General features: G+C 44.2%; 1 protein-coding gene across 1 annotated transcript in view; it reads right to left on the bottom strand.

Moving 5' to 3' along the window:
• The window catches only part of LOC139404010 (synaptotagmin-like 5), an 84742-nt gene that overhangs the window by 1689 nt on the left and 65226 nt on the right, over positions 1-17827 (bottom strand). Inside the window, exons 8-15 of the mRNA XM_071147178.1 lie at positions 15444-15541; positions 8922-9017; positions 4920-4988; positions 4216-4394; positions 1124-1226; positions 594-755; positions 383-491; positions 116-251 (exon numbers count right to left, since the gene is read on the bottom strand). Of these exons, the coding sequence (XP_071003279.1) occupies positions 116-251; positions 383-491; positions 594-755; positions 1124-1226; positions 4216-4394; positions 4920-4988; positions 8922-9017; positions 15444-15541 (952 nt within the window). The remainder of the gene's footprint in view (positions 1-115; positions 252-382; positions 492-593; positions 756-1123; positions 1227-4215; positions 4395-4919; positions 4989-8921; positions 9018-15443; positions 15542-17827) is intronic.

Below are 17827 nucleotides of genomic sequence, written 5' to 3' on the forward strand. Positions count from 1 at the left end.
GGAAACAAGACAAAACTGTCAGAGGAATTGGAATTAGGTAGGTAGTAGGTCCTTCCCATCATTCTTACTAGGAATGAAGGCTGGATGAAACTGAATGAGTCTATCTGGGTCTCACCCTTTCACAAAGGGGTCTGAAGTGCCTCCAGACTTGACAGAGGTCAGGTTCTTGGCCTCCTTGACCAGCAGTTCCACCATACCTCCTTTAGGCAGCTTGATGCTGGTCTTCTTTCCTTTCAGAAAGCCTTTCTTCACTGAGAGGAGGAGAGGAAGAGAGAGGTGAATGAGCAAAATTCCAAACAGTATTTCATGAAATGTCATTAGTTGAATGATATGAGTTAGTGATGGGTTGGAGCAAATTAAACAGAAGGATTTTGTGGAGCACCTTGGACCTGGTCCAGGGGTAGCATGAGGTTCTTCTCTGCAGGGATGTACTTCAGAACCACGGTCAGCTCCCCTTTATACTGGAGCGTGGAGTCCATACTACTGTCCAGCTGCACATAAAACACATCTACTTACAGTATTTACCACTGATAAACATACAGCGCTGTATAAATCCACACATATACACTATTGTCCATCTGCACACAGGATACCTTGGGCTGCAGAGAGTACCACTCCTCCGTGTTGCTGTCAAACTCCCAGGAGTCAAAGGTCAGCTCCACCTCCCCCAGGAAGCTGTTGTGTCCGAAGCGGTCATGGTGCCACACAGACAGCTGCAGCGTTCGTGTTTCCAACTGGGAGTGGCTGATCACATACTACACAAAACAGCACAGGAGAAAGTGATGACAGGAGAGTAGGACTGAGTACAAAAATCAAAGTTCCTGCCGATGCTCTTACAGGAATAACACATGTACAGCAGGGGTGCTTGAGGTGAAGTCTATTGACGGCTATACACTGTAGGTATGGTGGTACAGGTTAAAAAAAACACATGGGAGGAGCAGGCTTAATTAAATTATATACTGTACAGATGTAGGATCTTAATTCAGTTTGCTACAGCAGGAAAATAAAGCTACACACAAGTTCACACACACACACACACACACACACACACACACACACACACACACACACACACACACACACACACACACACACACACACACACACACACACACTCCCTCACCCTAAGGTTCTCGTTGAATACAGGGTTGATTGTGTTGGTCTTGATGCTGGTCTTCCTCTTGCTCTGGCGAGACTTGTCTGGGAGGAGGTAGGCCTTCACATAGCTGCCAATGGAAAAGACATTCAGCCACACTCTTCATAGGAAGACCTGTGTGCTGTGATCCATATGATCACCCTTCACTAAGGTTACTCTGACATACCATGAATGTCACAGTTATTGTGGGTCATGCTGAGGTCACACGTCACTCATGGATTGGTTCAAGTTGAGCTGACGGTCAGGAACTGTGATGTTAAGAGGTGTGTGTTCTTTTTCAAGTGTGAATGTGTGATAATGAAGTGTGTGTAATTTCACAGTAAGCATAGGTTCTTCAGTGGCGTACTGCCTCCTGTGGCGTTCTGCATTAGCATCGAATAGCCCCCACGATATGCAACTTTTCAGGGAAGTTAGGAACCAATATACACAGGCAGTTAGGAAAGCAAAGGCTAGATTTTTCAAACAGAAATTTGCATCCTGTAACACTAAGATCTGGGACACTGTAAAGTCCATGGAGAATAAGAGCACCTCCTCCCAGCTGCCCACTGCACTGAGGCTAGGAAACACTGTCACCACCGATAAATCCGTGATAATTGACAATTTCAATAAGCATTTTTCTACAGCTGGCCATGCTTTCCACCTGGTTACCCCGACCCCGGTCAACAGCCCTGCACCCCTCACTGCAACTTGCCCAAGCCTCCCCATTTCTCCTTCACCCAAATCCAGATAGCTGATGTTCTGAAAGAGCTGCAAAATCTGGACCCCTACAAATCAGCTGGGCTAGACAATCTGGACCCTCTCTTACTAAAATGATCCGCCAAAATTGTTGCAACCCCTATTACTAGCTTGTTCAACCTCTCTTTCATATCGTCTGAGATCCCCAAAGATTGGAAAGCTGCTGCGGTCATCCCCCTCTTCAAAGGGGGAGACACTCTAGACCCAAACTGCTACAGACCTATATCTATCCTACCCTGCCTTTCTAAGGTCTTCCAAAGCCAAGTTAACAAACAAATCACCGACCATTTCGAATCCCACCGTACCTTCTCCGCTATGCAATCTGGTTTCCGAGCTGGTCACGGGTGTACCTCAAGCACGCTCAAGGTCCTAAACCCTGTCATAACCGCCATCGATAAGAGACAGTACTGTGCAGCTATATTCATCGACATGGCCAAGGCTTTCGACTCTGTCAATCACCACATTCTTATCGGCAGACTCAACAGCCTTGGTTTCTCAAATGACTGCCTAGGCTGGTTCACCAACTACTTCTCTGATAGAGTTCAGTGTGTCAAATCGGAGGGTCTGTTGTCCGGACCTCTGGCAGTCTCTATGGGGGTCCCACAGTGTTCAATCCTCGGGCTGACTCTTTTCTCTGTATACATCAATGATGTCGCTGTCACGACTTCCAACGAAGGTGGCTCCCCTTCCTGTTCGGGCGGCGGACGTCGTCACCGGTCTACTAGCTGCCATCGATTCCCTTTTCCTTTTCTGTTGGTTATGTCTTATTGGTTTCACCTGTTTCTCGTTTGGGGTTTGGTTTAGGGCTATTTAAGCCTGTTATGCCCGCCTGCTTTTGTGCGGGCTTGTTTCTCTGTTCTGTTTTGTGGATGGTGTTGTTTGTATTTTTACAGACTGTTTGTGTCCTGTTTTGGGCCGGTCATTTATTCGCCTGTTGTTTTGGCATGACCTTTTCTCACCAGAATAAATACGGTTTTCCTTAAACCTCTGCTCTCTGCGCCTGACTCCGCACCCACCACTGCTAGTTACATAACAGTCGGTCTCGCTGCTGGTGATTCTCTGATCCACCTCTACGCAGACGACACCATTCTGTATACTTCTGGCCCTTCTTTGGATACTGTGTTAACTAACCTCCAGACGAGCTTCAATGCCATACAACTCTCCTTCCGTGGCCTCAAACCACTCTTAAATGCAAGCAAAACTAAATGCATGCTCTTCAACCAATCGCTGCCCACACCTACCCACCCGTCCAGCATCACTACTCTGGACAGTTCTGACTTAGAATATGTGGACAACTACAAATACCTAAGTGTCTGGTTAGACTGTAAACTCTCCTTCCAGACTCATATTAAGCATCTCTAATCCAAAATTAAATCTAGAATCGGCTTCCTATATCGCAACAAAGCATCCTTCACTCATGCTGTCAAACATACCCTAGTAAAACTGACTATCCTACCAATCCTTGACTTATTTACAAAATAGCCTCCAACACTCTACTCAGCAAATTGGATGCAGTCTATCACAGTGCCATCCGTTTTGTCACCAAAGCCCCATATACTATCCACCGCTGCGACCTGTATGCTCTCGTTGGCTGGCCCTCGCTTCATATCCGTCGCCAAACCCACTGGCTCCAGGTCATCTACAAGTCTCTGCTAGGTAAAGCCCCGTCTTATCTCAGCTCACTGGTCATCATAGCAGCACCCACCCGCAGCACGCGCTCCAGCAGGTATATCTCACGGTTCACCCCCAAAGCCAATTCCTCCTTCGGCCGCCTTTCCCTCCTTCGGCCGCCTTTCCTTCCAGTTCTCTGCTGCCAATGACTGGAACGAACTGCAAAATCACTGAAGTTGGAAACTCATATCTCCATCACTAGCTTTAAGCACCAGCTGTCAGAGTAGCTCACAGATCACTGCACCTGTACATAGCCAATCTGTAAATAGCACATCCAACTACCTCATCACCATGTTGTTATTTATTTGATTTATTTTGCTCCTTTGCACCTCAGTACCTCTACTTGCACACTCATCTTCTGCACATCTATCACCCCAGTGTTAAATTTGCCATACTGCAATAATTTTGCCACTATGGCCTATTTATTGCCTCACCCCCCTTATCCTACCACACACTGTATTTAGACTTTCTCTATTGTATTATTGACTGTATGTTTGTTTATTCCATGTGTAACTCTGTGTTGTTGTTTATGTCGCACTGCTTTGCTTTATCTTGGCCAGGTCGCAGTTGTAAATGAGAACTTGTTCTCAACTAGCCTACCTGGTTAAATAAAGGTGAAATGAAAAAAAAAGTGTGTGTGTGTGTGCCCTTACGCATCTGTGCGTTGCCTCTTCTCATCCCCGGTGGCCAGGTTGCGACACTCCTTCACCAGGACGTTAAGAGCGCCTGTCTTATAGCTGTAGCTGATGTTCAACAGCAGCTCGCCACTCACGTTGGCGTTGCCATAGTCACCAGTCTCACTGTACATACTCATCATACTGTTCAGACTGCTCTGTGAGGAGAAGAGAGGGGGGAAGAGAGGAGAGGGAGAGAGAGAATAGATAGGATAAAGGGAGAAGAGAGAGGAGATGGGTAGGGAGAGAGCAAAATGATTAAAATAGTAATAGAGGAGGGGGAAGAGGGGAGAGGAAAATATCAGAATGGAGGACAGAGAAGTAGAGGATCAGGGGTAGAGAATCAGAACAGACGAGGGAGAGAAGAGGAGAGCCAGAGTGGGGGAGAAATTAAGAATGGAGTGGAGGGAAAAGGAGGAAGACAGATGGAGGCAGGGATAGCCTTTCGTCTTTGTGCAGGTAAAAATCTAGAATGGACAGATTGAGTCATTTGGTGAGAGATGGGTCTGGCTGGGGAATGTAAAACACTAAAGTTGATCTAATTTATGTCATAGAGTGAGCCAGTATGATGAATGACCAATTTAGGCAGTCAGTGGCAGCAATGGGAGCACAGCGGCACCGATTGGTGGAAACATATTCACAATAAGTGGGGTGCACACATACACAAGGAGGCAAGAACTCACAGTTTCTGCGTCTGAGTCGCCAGGAACACTGAGGTAGCCCCATTTTCTCTCTGAGCCGGGAGTAGAAGACTAGCAGCCAGAGGAAGAATAGAACCCGAGCCAGCAGGGGGAGGAGGAGAGAGAGAAGGAGGACGGAGAGAGTGAAGGAGAGAGGAGATAGAAAGAGAGGAGAGAGGGAAGGAGGAGAGAGGGAAGGAAGGAAGAGGGAGGAGGGAGAGAGGGGTGATACATGTGAAAGTGTAAAGAGGACAGAGACGAGAGGACAGACCCCATGTACCAGGGCAGAAACCCCAGACACGGACACAAAACTGAATCTTTCAGGGTTACCATGGTGATTATCAGATGAAGCAGGACCCGATTAGAAGTCCTCAATGAATAAACAGAAGGACACAGCGGACAGGCTGAAAGCACCAGTAAATATCAAAGACAACTAAACACAGATGCTTCCACCAAAGCAACATATCTGGGAGCAATGGATTTCCAATTTTAGTAGATACAAGAGAATCAGCCTTCTGGGCTTCATATTCTTTTTTGGGGACCAACTTTTTATTTAGTGTTGTCTATTTTTAGGGGGGGGGGGGTTACAGGAACAAAACAACTATCAAAGGAATGTATACAAAGATAACCCCCAACTCAGTCCCCATCCACCCACCAGCATCCTCCCTCCCCACCCAGAAACCATGTGTCACGTACGTCATAACGAGGAGACCAAGGCTGATTGGAATACGTCATTTTATTTCATGAAGAACACTTAAACAAACTAACAACACGAACGTGACGCTATAAACTACTGCTGACATGCTACTACACATAGACAATAACCCACAAAACCAAAATGGAAAATGGCAACCTAAATAGGATCCCCAATCAGAGACAACGATAAACAGCTGCTTCTGATTGGGAACCAATTCAGGCCACCATAGACCTACATATACCTAGACAATACGAAAACCCCATAGATATACAAAAACCCTAGACAGGGAAAAACTAAACCAACCACCCTTGTCACACCCTGACCTAACCAAAATAATAAAGAAAACAAAGATAACTAAGGTCAGGGCACCCAAAGGTGCGGACTCCCGGCTGCAACCTAAACCTATATGGGAGGGTCTGGGTGGGCATCTAACTTCGGTGGAGGATCTGGTTCTGGACGCCGCCCCCCTTCTTTACATTGAGTCCGCTCTTGTAGCACTGACCTGTGGATCATCGTCGGAGGCTCTGGACTGCGGATCCTCGCCGTAGGCCCCGGACTGGGGACCCTTGCTGCATGGATCATCGCCGGATGTTCTGAACTGGGGACCGTCGCTGGAGACCCCGAGCTGGGGACCGTCACTGGAGACCCCAAACTGTGGCCCGACGTTGAAGGTTCCGGACTGTGGCCCGTCGTTGGAGGTTTCGGTCTGTGAACTGTCGCCGGACGCTCTGGACTGAGGACTGTCGCCGGACTCTTTGGACTGCCGAGGCGCACTGTAGGCCTGGTGCCGGCACTGGTGGTACCGGGCTGGTGACACGCACCTCAGGTCGAGTGCGGGGAGAAGGAACAGGACGTACTGGACTCTGGAGGCGCACTGGAAGCCTGGTGCGTGGTGTCGGCACTGGTGGTACTGAAGGTCTGGAGTGTAGAGCTGACACAACCCGTCCTGGCTGGATGTTTATTTTCGCCCTGCAAATGCAGGATGCACTGGGCTGTGCAGACCCACCGGAGACACAGTACGCAGAGCCGGCGCAGGATATCCTGGTCCAAAGAGGTATACTGGAGACCCAGAGCGCTGAGCCAGCACCCTCCTTCCTGGCTGGATGCCCATTCTAGCCCGGCCAATGCGAGGAGCTGGAATAGAGCGCACCGGGCTCTACCGCATAATACGCTAGGCCTATACAGTGCCTTCGGAAAGTATTCAGACCCCTTGACTTTTTCCACATTTTGCTAGGTTATAGCCTTACAGTCCATCTAAAAGTACACCCAATAGATTTTAAATTAAACTAAATAGACTATAGCCTGTTCAACTTTCTGAAACAAACAATTCACTCCAAAAAAATTGTGCACTCACTCTCCTTCCAGGCATGCATGATGCAGACTGCATCATGTTATGGGTATGCACGCCCACTCTTTGCCTGGAAGGAGAGTGAGTGCACAATTTTTTTGGAGTGAATTGTTTGTTTGCACTATGCTTGAAAATATGGACAGTGGTACTTAGTAATGTGTTGTATTGGATTTTCTACAAACATAACAATTTGTATTCAGGACAAACCGTTAATTGGTTTCCCACATTTTTTACAGTTTTACTTTAATGCCTTATTGCAAACAGGATGCATGTTTTGGAATATTTTTTATTCTGTACAGGCTTCATTCTTTTCACTCTGTCATTTAGTTTAGTATTGTGGGGTAACTGCAATGTTGTTGATCCATGCTCAGTTTTCTCCTATCAGTGACTAGTGTTCCATTATTAAAGTGGCAAGTGATTCCATGTCTATGTATATAGGATAGCAGCCTCTAAGGTGCAGGGTTGAGTAGCCGGTTGGTAGCCGGCTAGTGATGGCTATTTAACAGTCTGATTGCTGTTTTTTAGTCTCTCGGTCCCGGCTTCTTTGATCATGGCTATATTGCCAGGATATCAAGACAGCTGGAACAAATAGCTAGGGTTGCCATTTAATTTAAAAAAATAATAATATTGATGATGTCATTCTTATCTTCAGTGTTAATAACCCCATGGGTGTGAAACCAAAAGCAGGAGCCACAGGGAAACCCACCCATTGATTGTTCCCCACCCAGAACCCCCCAACCCATTGGTTGTTTGCCAGCTGCTGGAGCGAAATAGACCAACTATTGTTCCTTGTGATACAGTTAACGTCCCACACCTTAATGTGATGTTATATGCTGACAATTACTTGAAAATAAGTCAGTTAATTCATAGTTATTTTGCAAAGGAAAGCCACGAGAAAACCACACGTTTCAATGCATGCCACCGAAACCGGAACACCGGGCTTCAGTTATGATGAATATTACTCACAGTGTACATGAACATTATAGGAAGAATTGCTGCTATAGATATCTACTGTGTGTTTGTTTCCCTCATCCACCCCTATATTCATTCTGTTCTATTCATACAATATTTTCAAGCAGGGAGATTCACAGAAGCCAGTCACCATTCATCTCCATAATCTCTGTAATCATGGCCCTCCACCTCTGCTGTTATTGAGAGCAGAGCCCACGGCCAGAATTAATGTTGTTAGTCATGTCTGAGGTGAAATTAGAAATGTCAGACAGGCAGGAAGTGTGTGTCGCCTGTTAACCTAACAATGTCTCCAATTTGTCCTTTTTTTATGATTGTGTTTTTGATCTCTTCTATATTCTGGGGGGTATTTCCTATTTATTAACGTGGGAATAGTCTGTGCCCAGTGGGATGTGTGTATGTTTGTATTCTGCAGGGCTCATTTGTAAAAGAGACCTAGGTCTCAAAATAGGAACTTAAGAGAGTCGGTCAATATGATTCTGTCAATCACAAAACTCAGCTAATTATTTAGTTTAGTGTTGTGAGAAAAGAAACAGAAATGTTGTTCTAAGCAAGGTTCTACCAGAGCATAGCACACATACAAAAGATATACAGTATATACACCTGTGAGTTTAGGCACATTTTCCTGGCTCCTAGTCAATGTCTATATATGAGCTGTGCTGTGAGCTGTGCTGTGAGCTGTGCTGTGAGCTGTGCTGTGAGTTGTGCTGTGAGCTGTGCTGTGAGCTGTGCTGTGTGTGTGTGTGAGACACTGCCCTGCTGTTCCTCAGCCCTGAGGTCACTGGTGCTATTGACACTGTTCACACAATGGTTTCAACACAGCCATGACTCACTCATCAATCCTCTTTATGGGCTGTGTGTGTGTGTGGCAGTAGGCCTGCCAGTCTGTCTTCTTGTGTGCCAGAGCATGGCAGATGCATCTTTGTGTCCATTATGTGTGTGTGTGTGCGTTTGTGTGTGTGTCTGTGTTTACTATACGGCAGGGTATTACCGTAGACACAGCGCAGCTCATGCGTCGGCTGGCAGCCTTGCTGTGTGCCGACATCAGAGCATCGATGTCCTCGTCTTTATCATTATCATCAAACTCCTGGAGAACACAGAAACCATCAAAGGAGACATCAACCAATGGAATCTCTCTGTAGATTCACAGTAATAAGGCAATACAGTGTAAACACATCCGTCAGTTTTCTGTGGCAACTTCAAATTCAATCAGACAGGTCAGGATTTAATCAGACAGGTCAGGATTTATTCAGACAGGTCAGGGTGTTAATTAGATTACTTGCTTATCACACACTGTCTTTGAGCTCTTTATGAGTGTGTGTGTCTGTGTATGTGTGTAATTGTGTATGTGTCTGTGCATGTGTGTGATTGTGTATTCACGTGTGTAGAAAGATCAGACAACTTAATTAAATGCTCACCTACAGTAAATATGGAGTAGTGACCCTTAGCCAGTGGTTCTTATGTACAGCTGTTCCACCACACAGCCTCCAGCCTTGCTACTCAGCTGCTGCTACAGGCTTTTATGTGAGGCTACACTCACTAATGAGCTCTTAACTGGGCAATAGCCCCCACAATGTATAGGCATAGACTGAAAATGAATGTTAAATCTGGTTTGTGCTCAGTGGGACTATCATTTGTTTTTCAACAGGACAATGACCCAACACACCTCCAGGCTGTGTAAGGGCTATTTGACCAAGAAGGAGAGTGATGGAATGCTGCATCAGATGACCTGGCCTCCACAATCACCTGACCTCACCCTAATTGAGATGGTTTGGGATGAGTTGGACCGCAGAGTGAAGGAAAAGCAGCCAACAAGTGCTCAGCATATGTGGGAACTCCTTCAAAACAGTTTGAAAAACATTCCTCATGAAGCTGGTTGAGATAATGCCAAGAGTGTGCATATCTGTCATCAAGGCAAAGGGTGGCTGCTTTGAAGAATCTCAAATATAATATATATTTAGATTTGTTTAACAATGTTTTGGTTACTACATGATTCCATGTGTTATTTCATAGCTTTGATGTCTTCGCTATCATCCTACAATGTTCAAGAAAAACCCTTGAATAAGTAGGTGTGTCCAAACTTTTGACTGATACTGTATATACACTACCGTTCAAAAGTTTAGGATCACTTAGAAATGTCCTTGTTTTTGAAAGAAAAGCACATTTGCTGAGGCTCCAGATACTCAACTAGTCTAAAGAAGGACAGTTTTATTGCTTCTTTAATCAGAACAACAGTTTTCAGCTCTGCTAACATAATTGCAAAACGGTTTTCTAATGATCAATTAGACTTTTAAAATGATAAACTAGGATTAGCTAACACAACGTGCCATTGGAACACAGGAGTGGTGGTTGCTGATAATGGGCCTCTGTACACCTTTGTAGATATTCCATAAAATATTGGCCGTTTCCAGCTACAATAGTCATTTACAACATTAACAATGTCTACACTGTATTTCTGATCAATTTTGATGTTATTTTAATGGACTCTTTTTTTTTTGAACAGTAGTGTATTTCTCATTGTGACCTGCTGCTGCTGACTATCAGGCAGTGAGCAGGCTATTACTGATTGAGTGCAGAGGCAGCTGAGTCAAGGAGACAACTTTTTACCAGGCCATTTAGATTGGTCATTATGGAGACACCCCTTTTCCATAAAACATATTAACCATCTAGAACCGATAGAACAGAGACAAAGCATTGGAAAACTACTTTAGGCGCACTAGAGCTCTTTAGATGAATTCGCTCAGAGGTGGTTTAAAGTAACCTGCATTCTAATGTCAACTTTTCTTATGGAGAACAGTATCAAGCAATGAGTTTTACTCATGCTCAGTTCTAGGGTTTGGAGCGCTGTGCGAGTGGAAATTTGAAATGGAAATTATGGAACTCCCTCGTGTGCTTGTGTTATGGGGAAAAAGACCACAATGAAAATGACATGAAATGTGGAGAATGATACACTACATTTACATCAGTTGGTCATCAAGTAGGCCATTAATTGTATGCCATTGCAGGCTACTGTAGCCTTCAATTTGATACAATAAATATATTGAAATGAAGATATCACTGGAGTCATTGCAAATCAATTTGTGCCACTTGTGTAACCTACCTGGAGCTTGCAAACATATTTCATAAATAGCCTATAACTCAGTTTGCTGTTGTAGCCTTGTGTTAAAAGTCAATCAATTATTTTTACACAGCTTAAAAAATCTACCGGGCGCAGTGGCCTCTTTAACTCAGCAACCTCTCCTTCTCGCTCTCTCTAGAAGCAACACCCACCTCTATTAGTGCCCCGTCTAATCCAATCGCATGGTTATATGCAAATACAAGAGGCCCATTTACATCAATCCAAATATCCTCTGCAGAACCCTGGGACAAGCAGGCAGGAAATAAACAGAAAGATTTGACCGCGGTTCAACTGTTACTATCACAGATAGAAGGAGCTTAGTTACCAGTATCTTTGTTAATATGGTTTGTTTAGAAAAAAAAAAGTTGACTCTGAAAACCGTATATTCAAAGACGAGTGGACGGAACAGTATATATTCATTCTCCCTGCAACTAGCACAAAACCAATGTGCCTGATATGCAGCGAGTCCATAGCGCTCGTGAAAAGTGACAATGTTAAGCGGCATTATGACACCAGGCATAGTAAATTCGATCAGACGGATCCCCTGAACACGGAGGTGAGATCAAACAAGATTAACCAACTCAAATCCCAATATGAGAGGTCCACCAATATGAGGTCCACCAATATGAGAGGTCCACCACTATGAGAGGTCCACCAATATGAGAGGTCCACCACTATGAGAGGTCCACCAATATGAGAGGTCCACCACTATGAGAGGTCCACCAATATGAGAGGTCCACCACTATGAGAGGTGCACCAATATGAGAGGTCCACCAATATGAGAGGTCCACCACTATGAGGTCCACCAGTATGAGAGGTCCACCACTATGAGAGGTCCACCACTATGAGAGGTCCACAAATATGAGAGGTCCAACAATATGAGAGGTCAACCACTATGAGAGATCCACCAATATGAGAGGTCCACCACTATGAGAGGTCCAACAACATGAGAGGTCAACCACTATGAGAGTTCCACCAATATGAGAGGTCCACCATTATGAGAGGTCCAACAATATGAGAGGTCAACCACTATAAGAGATCCACCACTATGAGAGGTCCACCACTATGAGAGGTCCAACAATATGAGAGGTCAACCAATATGAGAGGTCCACCACTATGAGAGGTCCACCAAAGTCCTTGTCTATTCAGTGAGAGCCCAATAACATGCAACTGAGTGTTCACTGAGGATAGCTTAGGTTTTTGGAAAACACAAAAAAAAAACATTTTCAGACACTGAGATGGTAAAAGAATGTGTGAAGTTGCTGACACCTTGCTTGAAGGTAAACAAAAAGATGAGCTGAGGGTAAAGATCAAACAGGTCCCACTGTCAGATTCCACAGCAATGAGGAGAACTGAAATATTAGCTGAAGATTTAACTTAACTTTATTCTTACATTTTTAAATGTATTTTTTAAAATTTGTTTTGGGCCATTCAGTTAAGAACAAATTCTTATTTACAATGACGGCCTACCCCGGCCAAAGCCGGACAACGCTAGGCCAATTGTGCGCCGCCCTATGGGACTCCCAATCACGGCCGGATGTGACACAGCCTGGATGAGCCCATTCAGAATGCACCATGCTTTTCTTTAGCTGTGGATGAACCAACAGATAACACTGATAATGCCCAGCGTCTGGTGTTAGTCAGATTTTCTAACGAAGCAAAGAAGGAATTCTGCGAGGAGCTGTTGGGCTTAACACATCTAGAAGCACACACACGGGGAGAGGATATCCATGAGGCCATCAATGGGATGCTGACAAAAAGGGGGATAGATCTGAAGTCAGGGGTCTCCATCACCACAGATGGAGGTATAGCCATGAGGGAGAGGACTGGTTGCACGTTTGAAAGAGGACCACCCTGACATCATATCACTGCATCATCCATCAATCTGTCCTGTGTGCCAGTCTGGGAAAATAGCATTCTGAGGTCATGACAACGATGACGAAACTGATCAACCTTTTGAGAGCAACTTCATCCCTACAACACCGCTTGCTACGAGGCATTCTGACAGAGGTCAATGCCAGTTTTGATGAGTTACTACAGCACAACAATGTCAGATGGCTCAGCAAAGGCAGGGTTTTGGAACACTTTTGGGCCATTCAGGAGGAAATCAAAGCGTTCATATTAGAGCAAATAAGTGACAGAGTTTTTGGAAGATGAGGAGAAGATGGAAACAGTTGCATTTTTGACAGACATTACATCACACCTTAATCAACTGAATGTTAAGCTGCAGGGACAGGACAACACAGTGTGTGATATGATAACAGCAGTCCGGGCTTTCCAGAAGAAATTGGAGCTTTTCAAGAATGATCTTCAGAGAGAACTTGTCCACTTCCCCAATCTTCTGGTGCAAACGCAGGGAGACAAAGATGTTCCCAATCATGTTGATTTCATCTAGAAGCTGATGGATAACTTCAAGGCTTGCTTTGAGGACTTCACTGTTGGAAGAGAACTGCTGCTGCTCATCCAGGACCCTTTCTTAGTTGTCAAAAGAAGCAAAACAGATCTTCAGATGGGTAGATGTTGCATCACCCAATAAAATTGTTGATTAAGCTGGAAGGAAATGTGTCTTTGAACGAGCAGGCTGGTCATTGTGACCCTGTCACTTTCTGGGGAAAGATGGTGCCTTCAGCTGCTGTCCCTGTTCTCAAGAAACAGGCACTATACACCCTGACAATGTGTGGCTCCACATACAGCTGTGAATACAGCCTTCTCCACAATGAACTTTATTAAAAACAAATACCGCACCAGGTTTACCAATGAACACCTGCACTAATGTCTCAGAGTTGCTCTCACACCATTTGTGCCAAAGTTAAAACCATTGGCAGTTGACAGAAAGTGTCATTTCTCTCATTGATGCAAGGGCAAGGCCCAGAGTGACTTCTACATGAATATTGCATGGCCCACATTGACATTCTGTGCATTCAGAAACTCTGCTTCGTTCTCCCGAAAACATGCACTTTATTTGATAAAAAATGAATTATTTAATTCAAGGCCCATGTATAATGGTGGACTTTTTAGATAGATAATTATGCAACCACTTTCATAATTCAGCAATGTTGATGTAATGTTGCATATTCTTACATTCAAAAGAAGTAGTAATTAATAGTACTTATTAGTCTAATTTAATGTATTTAATTTACATTTTATGTAACAAAATGTTTCCTAAGTCGTAGACTAAAAGCTTTGTTTCTACGCTTGTACCACAGCGCCGACAAAGGACGATATCCATCCGGACATCTGTCACTGGACCTTCTGAAATACTAGTTGAGTACCCCTGGGCTATAGGCTATCTGCATCTAGCTTAGCAAAGTTGAATTGCAATTTTCAACCCAGATTTTAGTCAGTAGCCTAGGCCTATTGAAATAACAAGTCAATCTTGCAAATAGGCCATTTATAACAGTTTATAGTGTTAGCATCTGGCACATTATAACGGCACAAATGCCCGAAAATAGCCTCACATTCGGTTTTTGAAGTTCGTCCAAGTGTTTCTTGCCCAGAGATTTTGAGATCCTCTGTCCAACTTTCATCACTCAAACTCTCCTGTCGGATATATCTATAGTTATGCACATGGGCAAACAAGATTTATTTACAATTATAAACTGGGTGGTTTGAGCTCTGAATGCTGATTGGTTGAAAGCATGGTATATCAGACGTTTACCAGGGGTATGACAAAAACATACTTTTTACTGGTCTAATTACGTTGGTAACCAGTTTATAATAGCAATAAGGCACCTCAGGGGTTTGTTGTATATGGCCAATATACCAGAGCTAAGGGCTATGCCCTAAGAACAGCCCCTAGCCATGGTATATTGGCCATACATTACACCTCCTCTGGCCTTATTGCTTAATCATAGCAGTCAAAACAAGTTAAATCGGCATCCATTGATGGTAAATGATCTGGAGAGTTTAATAAGAGCGATTTATCTTTTCTCTTGTCACATATTCTTAAACTCACAAGAATCATTATTTTGATGGAAAACCGAATTTTGCTTCTTAGCCTACATTGTTAAAAATGACATAGATATTCCTTCTTAATTCGCTCGATAAAATGATGGAAAATGGATGAATGTAGCAACACCTCTCTTGCTGTGAAACATTTTCTTTTAGCTAGTTTTCAGACAGAACAAACACTGCAATTAGCTACGCTACGTTTCCTCGAAGAATAACCAAGACCACACCAACCAGAGCAGACAAAAATGTTTTGTTAAGAAACTAAGCGAGTTAGTAAATGGTTAAACCCATAACGCACATTTAAACCGAACCTCAGTTGTGCATGCTAGCATCAATTTACCAGACTCAACTGACAGCATCGCCATGCAAAAATATGTTGACTTATTCAGGGGTAAGGTGTGTGGGTGGTGTGTGGAGGTGGACAAGAGGTGTGTGTGTGTGTACCGTGTCATTGAGCCCAGGAACGGAGCGGCTCCTCAGACTGAGGGCCTCATCACTGGCAGAACCAGGAACAGACAGGTCCACCTCAGAACGACTACGATCTACAGAGAGAGAGAGAGATGGAGAGAGGGAGAGAGAGAGAGAGATGAGAGGAGGAAGTGACAAGTTATTCCCTCCCCACAGCCACACATAAAGACTGTTATTTCCAGTTATTTCACAGCTATGCCTAATGGCACTAATTGGAGTTGTTATGAAATGCTAACATGTGACAGAGCACCATATGCTGCTACAACAGCCATCTGCAGATGAGAAAAGTGTTTGAGTGGCGAAAGGGAGAAAGACAGAAAGGGAGAAGAGAGAGGAAAGAGAAAGAGTAGAAGAGGAACAAGAACAGGGGAGTATTTGAGTGTAAGAGAGAGATCAAGAGAGGTCTAGAGTGAGAGAAAGAAAGAAACAGTGAGGAAGAAAGGAGTATGAGGAGAGAGAGATAAATAAATAGAGAGAGAGGGATAAATTCACAGAGCTAGAGAGAGACATGGTGGAGCTCAGAGAGCTAGTCCACACAATCCAGACAGAACAAACCCACAAAACAGACCAGCACAACAACAACCCCCCAACAAGACCCGGAGGGCAGAAGTTGGAGATGGACGGCTGGCTGAGAGAGCTGGCTGCTATATGGACTGAGGTGAGAGAACTTATGGAGACACACACGGTACTGAACGAGGTCAGAAAGCTGAGGTGTAACAGAGAGCAGTGCACTCCCCCAGAGAAGCCAGCAGAACAGCCCACCTCAGACCCGGACCACAACCTCAACATCACAATGGGAGAGACAACACAGGACCCACCAACCCAACAGACCCCACCCCCTCCTGTCAGCTCTCCTGATAGCCCTCCTGACAACCCCCCCACATCCACTGAGGACATACAAAAGCCAGAGATTGTGCTCCTCATTGACTCAAATGGCAAATACATTCAAGAGGATAAACCTTTTCACAAACACAAAGTGGCTAAACTCTGGTGCCCAAACACTAGGCATGGAGCTGTTGTCAGAGGACAGACTAGAGTCCCCCAGCAACATCATAATTCACATGGGCAAAAATGACCTGAGGTCCCAGATGGAAAGGGTGGCAACAGCACGGAAGCAGCTCTGTCGGACGCTGGCTATATACATAGTCAATGGTAGGCTTCGAGGGGTCTCCTATGGTAGGTACACCTGCAGCTCTGTCGGACGCTGGCTATATACATAGTCAATGGTAGGCTTCGAGGGGACTCCTATGGTAGGTACACCTATAGCTCATCTCTTGGCAGTAGTACTGTAGACTATTTTATCACTGACCTCAACCCATCTTAGATCATTCACAGTCAGTCCACAGACACCCCTATCAGATCTCAGCAAAATCACACTCTACTTGAACAGAGCTATGCTCAATCATGAGGCTTCAGAGCCAAAGGAACTGAATAATATTAAGAAATGCTATAGATGGAAGGAAAATAGTGTGGAAATATACCAAAAAACAATTAGGCAACAACAAATTCAATCCCTTCTAGACAATTTCCTGTAATAGTGAAGGTGTAAACTTGGCAGTAAAAAACCTAAGCAGTATATTTGACCTCTCAGCTTTCCTATCAAATCTAAACATTTCAAGCAGACAACCTAAGACAAGAACAATGACAAATGGTTTGATGAAGAATGCAAAAGCCTAAGAAAGAAATTGAGAAACCTATCCAACCTAAAACATAGAGACCCAGAAAACCTGAGCCTTCACTGTGGTGAATCACTAAAATAATACAGAAATACATTACAGAAAAAGAAGGAACATCACATCAGAAATTAGCTGAATGTATTTGAAGAATCCATAGAATCGAACCACTTCTGGGAAAATTGGAAAACTCTAAACAAACAACAACACGAAGAGTTATCTATCCAAAACAGAGATGTATGGATAAACCACTTATCCAATCGTTTTGGCTTTACAACAAAGAACAAACAGCAAAAACATATACATGATCAAATTAAAATCTTAGAATCAACTATTAAAGACTACCAGAACCCACTGGATTCTCCAATTACATTGAATGAACTACAGGACAAAATAAAAACCCTCCAACCCAAAAAGTCATGTGGGGTTGAAATGAAATAATAAAATATACAAACCACAAATTCCAATTGAACCATATTTAGGTAGCCTGTTTTGTGTTGGGTTTTGTGAGTGGTTGTTTCCTGTGTCAGTGTTTGTGCCACACGGGACTGTTTTCGGGTTTTCACTTTGTTACTTTGTTTATGTGTTCATGTTCAGTTTTTCTCATTAAAAACCATGGACACTTACCACGCTGCATTTTGGTCCTCCTCTCCTTCCCAGGAAGAAAGCCGTTACAGAACCATCCAC

Source organism: Oncorhynchus clarkii, chromosome 3 (assembly GCF_045791955.1).
Source record: "Oncorhynchus clarkii lewisi isolate Uvic-CL-2024 chromosome 3, UVic_Ocla_1.0, whole genome shotgun sequence".
Taxonomy (NCBI): domain Eukaryota; kingdom Metazoa; phylum Chordata; class Actinopteri; order Salmoniformes; family Salmonidae; genus Oncorhynchus; species Oncorhynchus clarkii.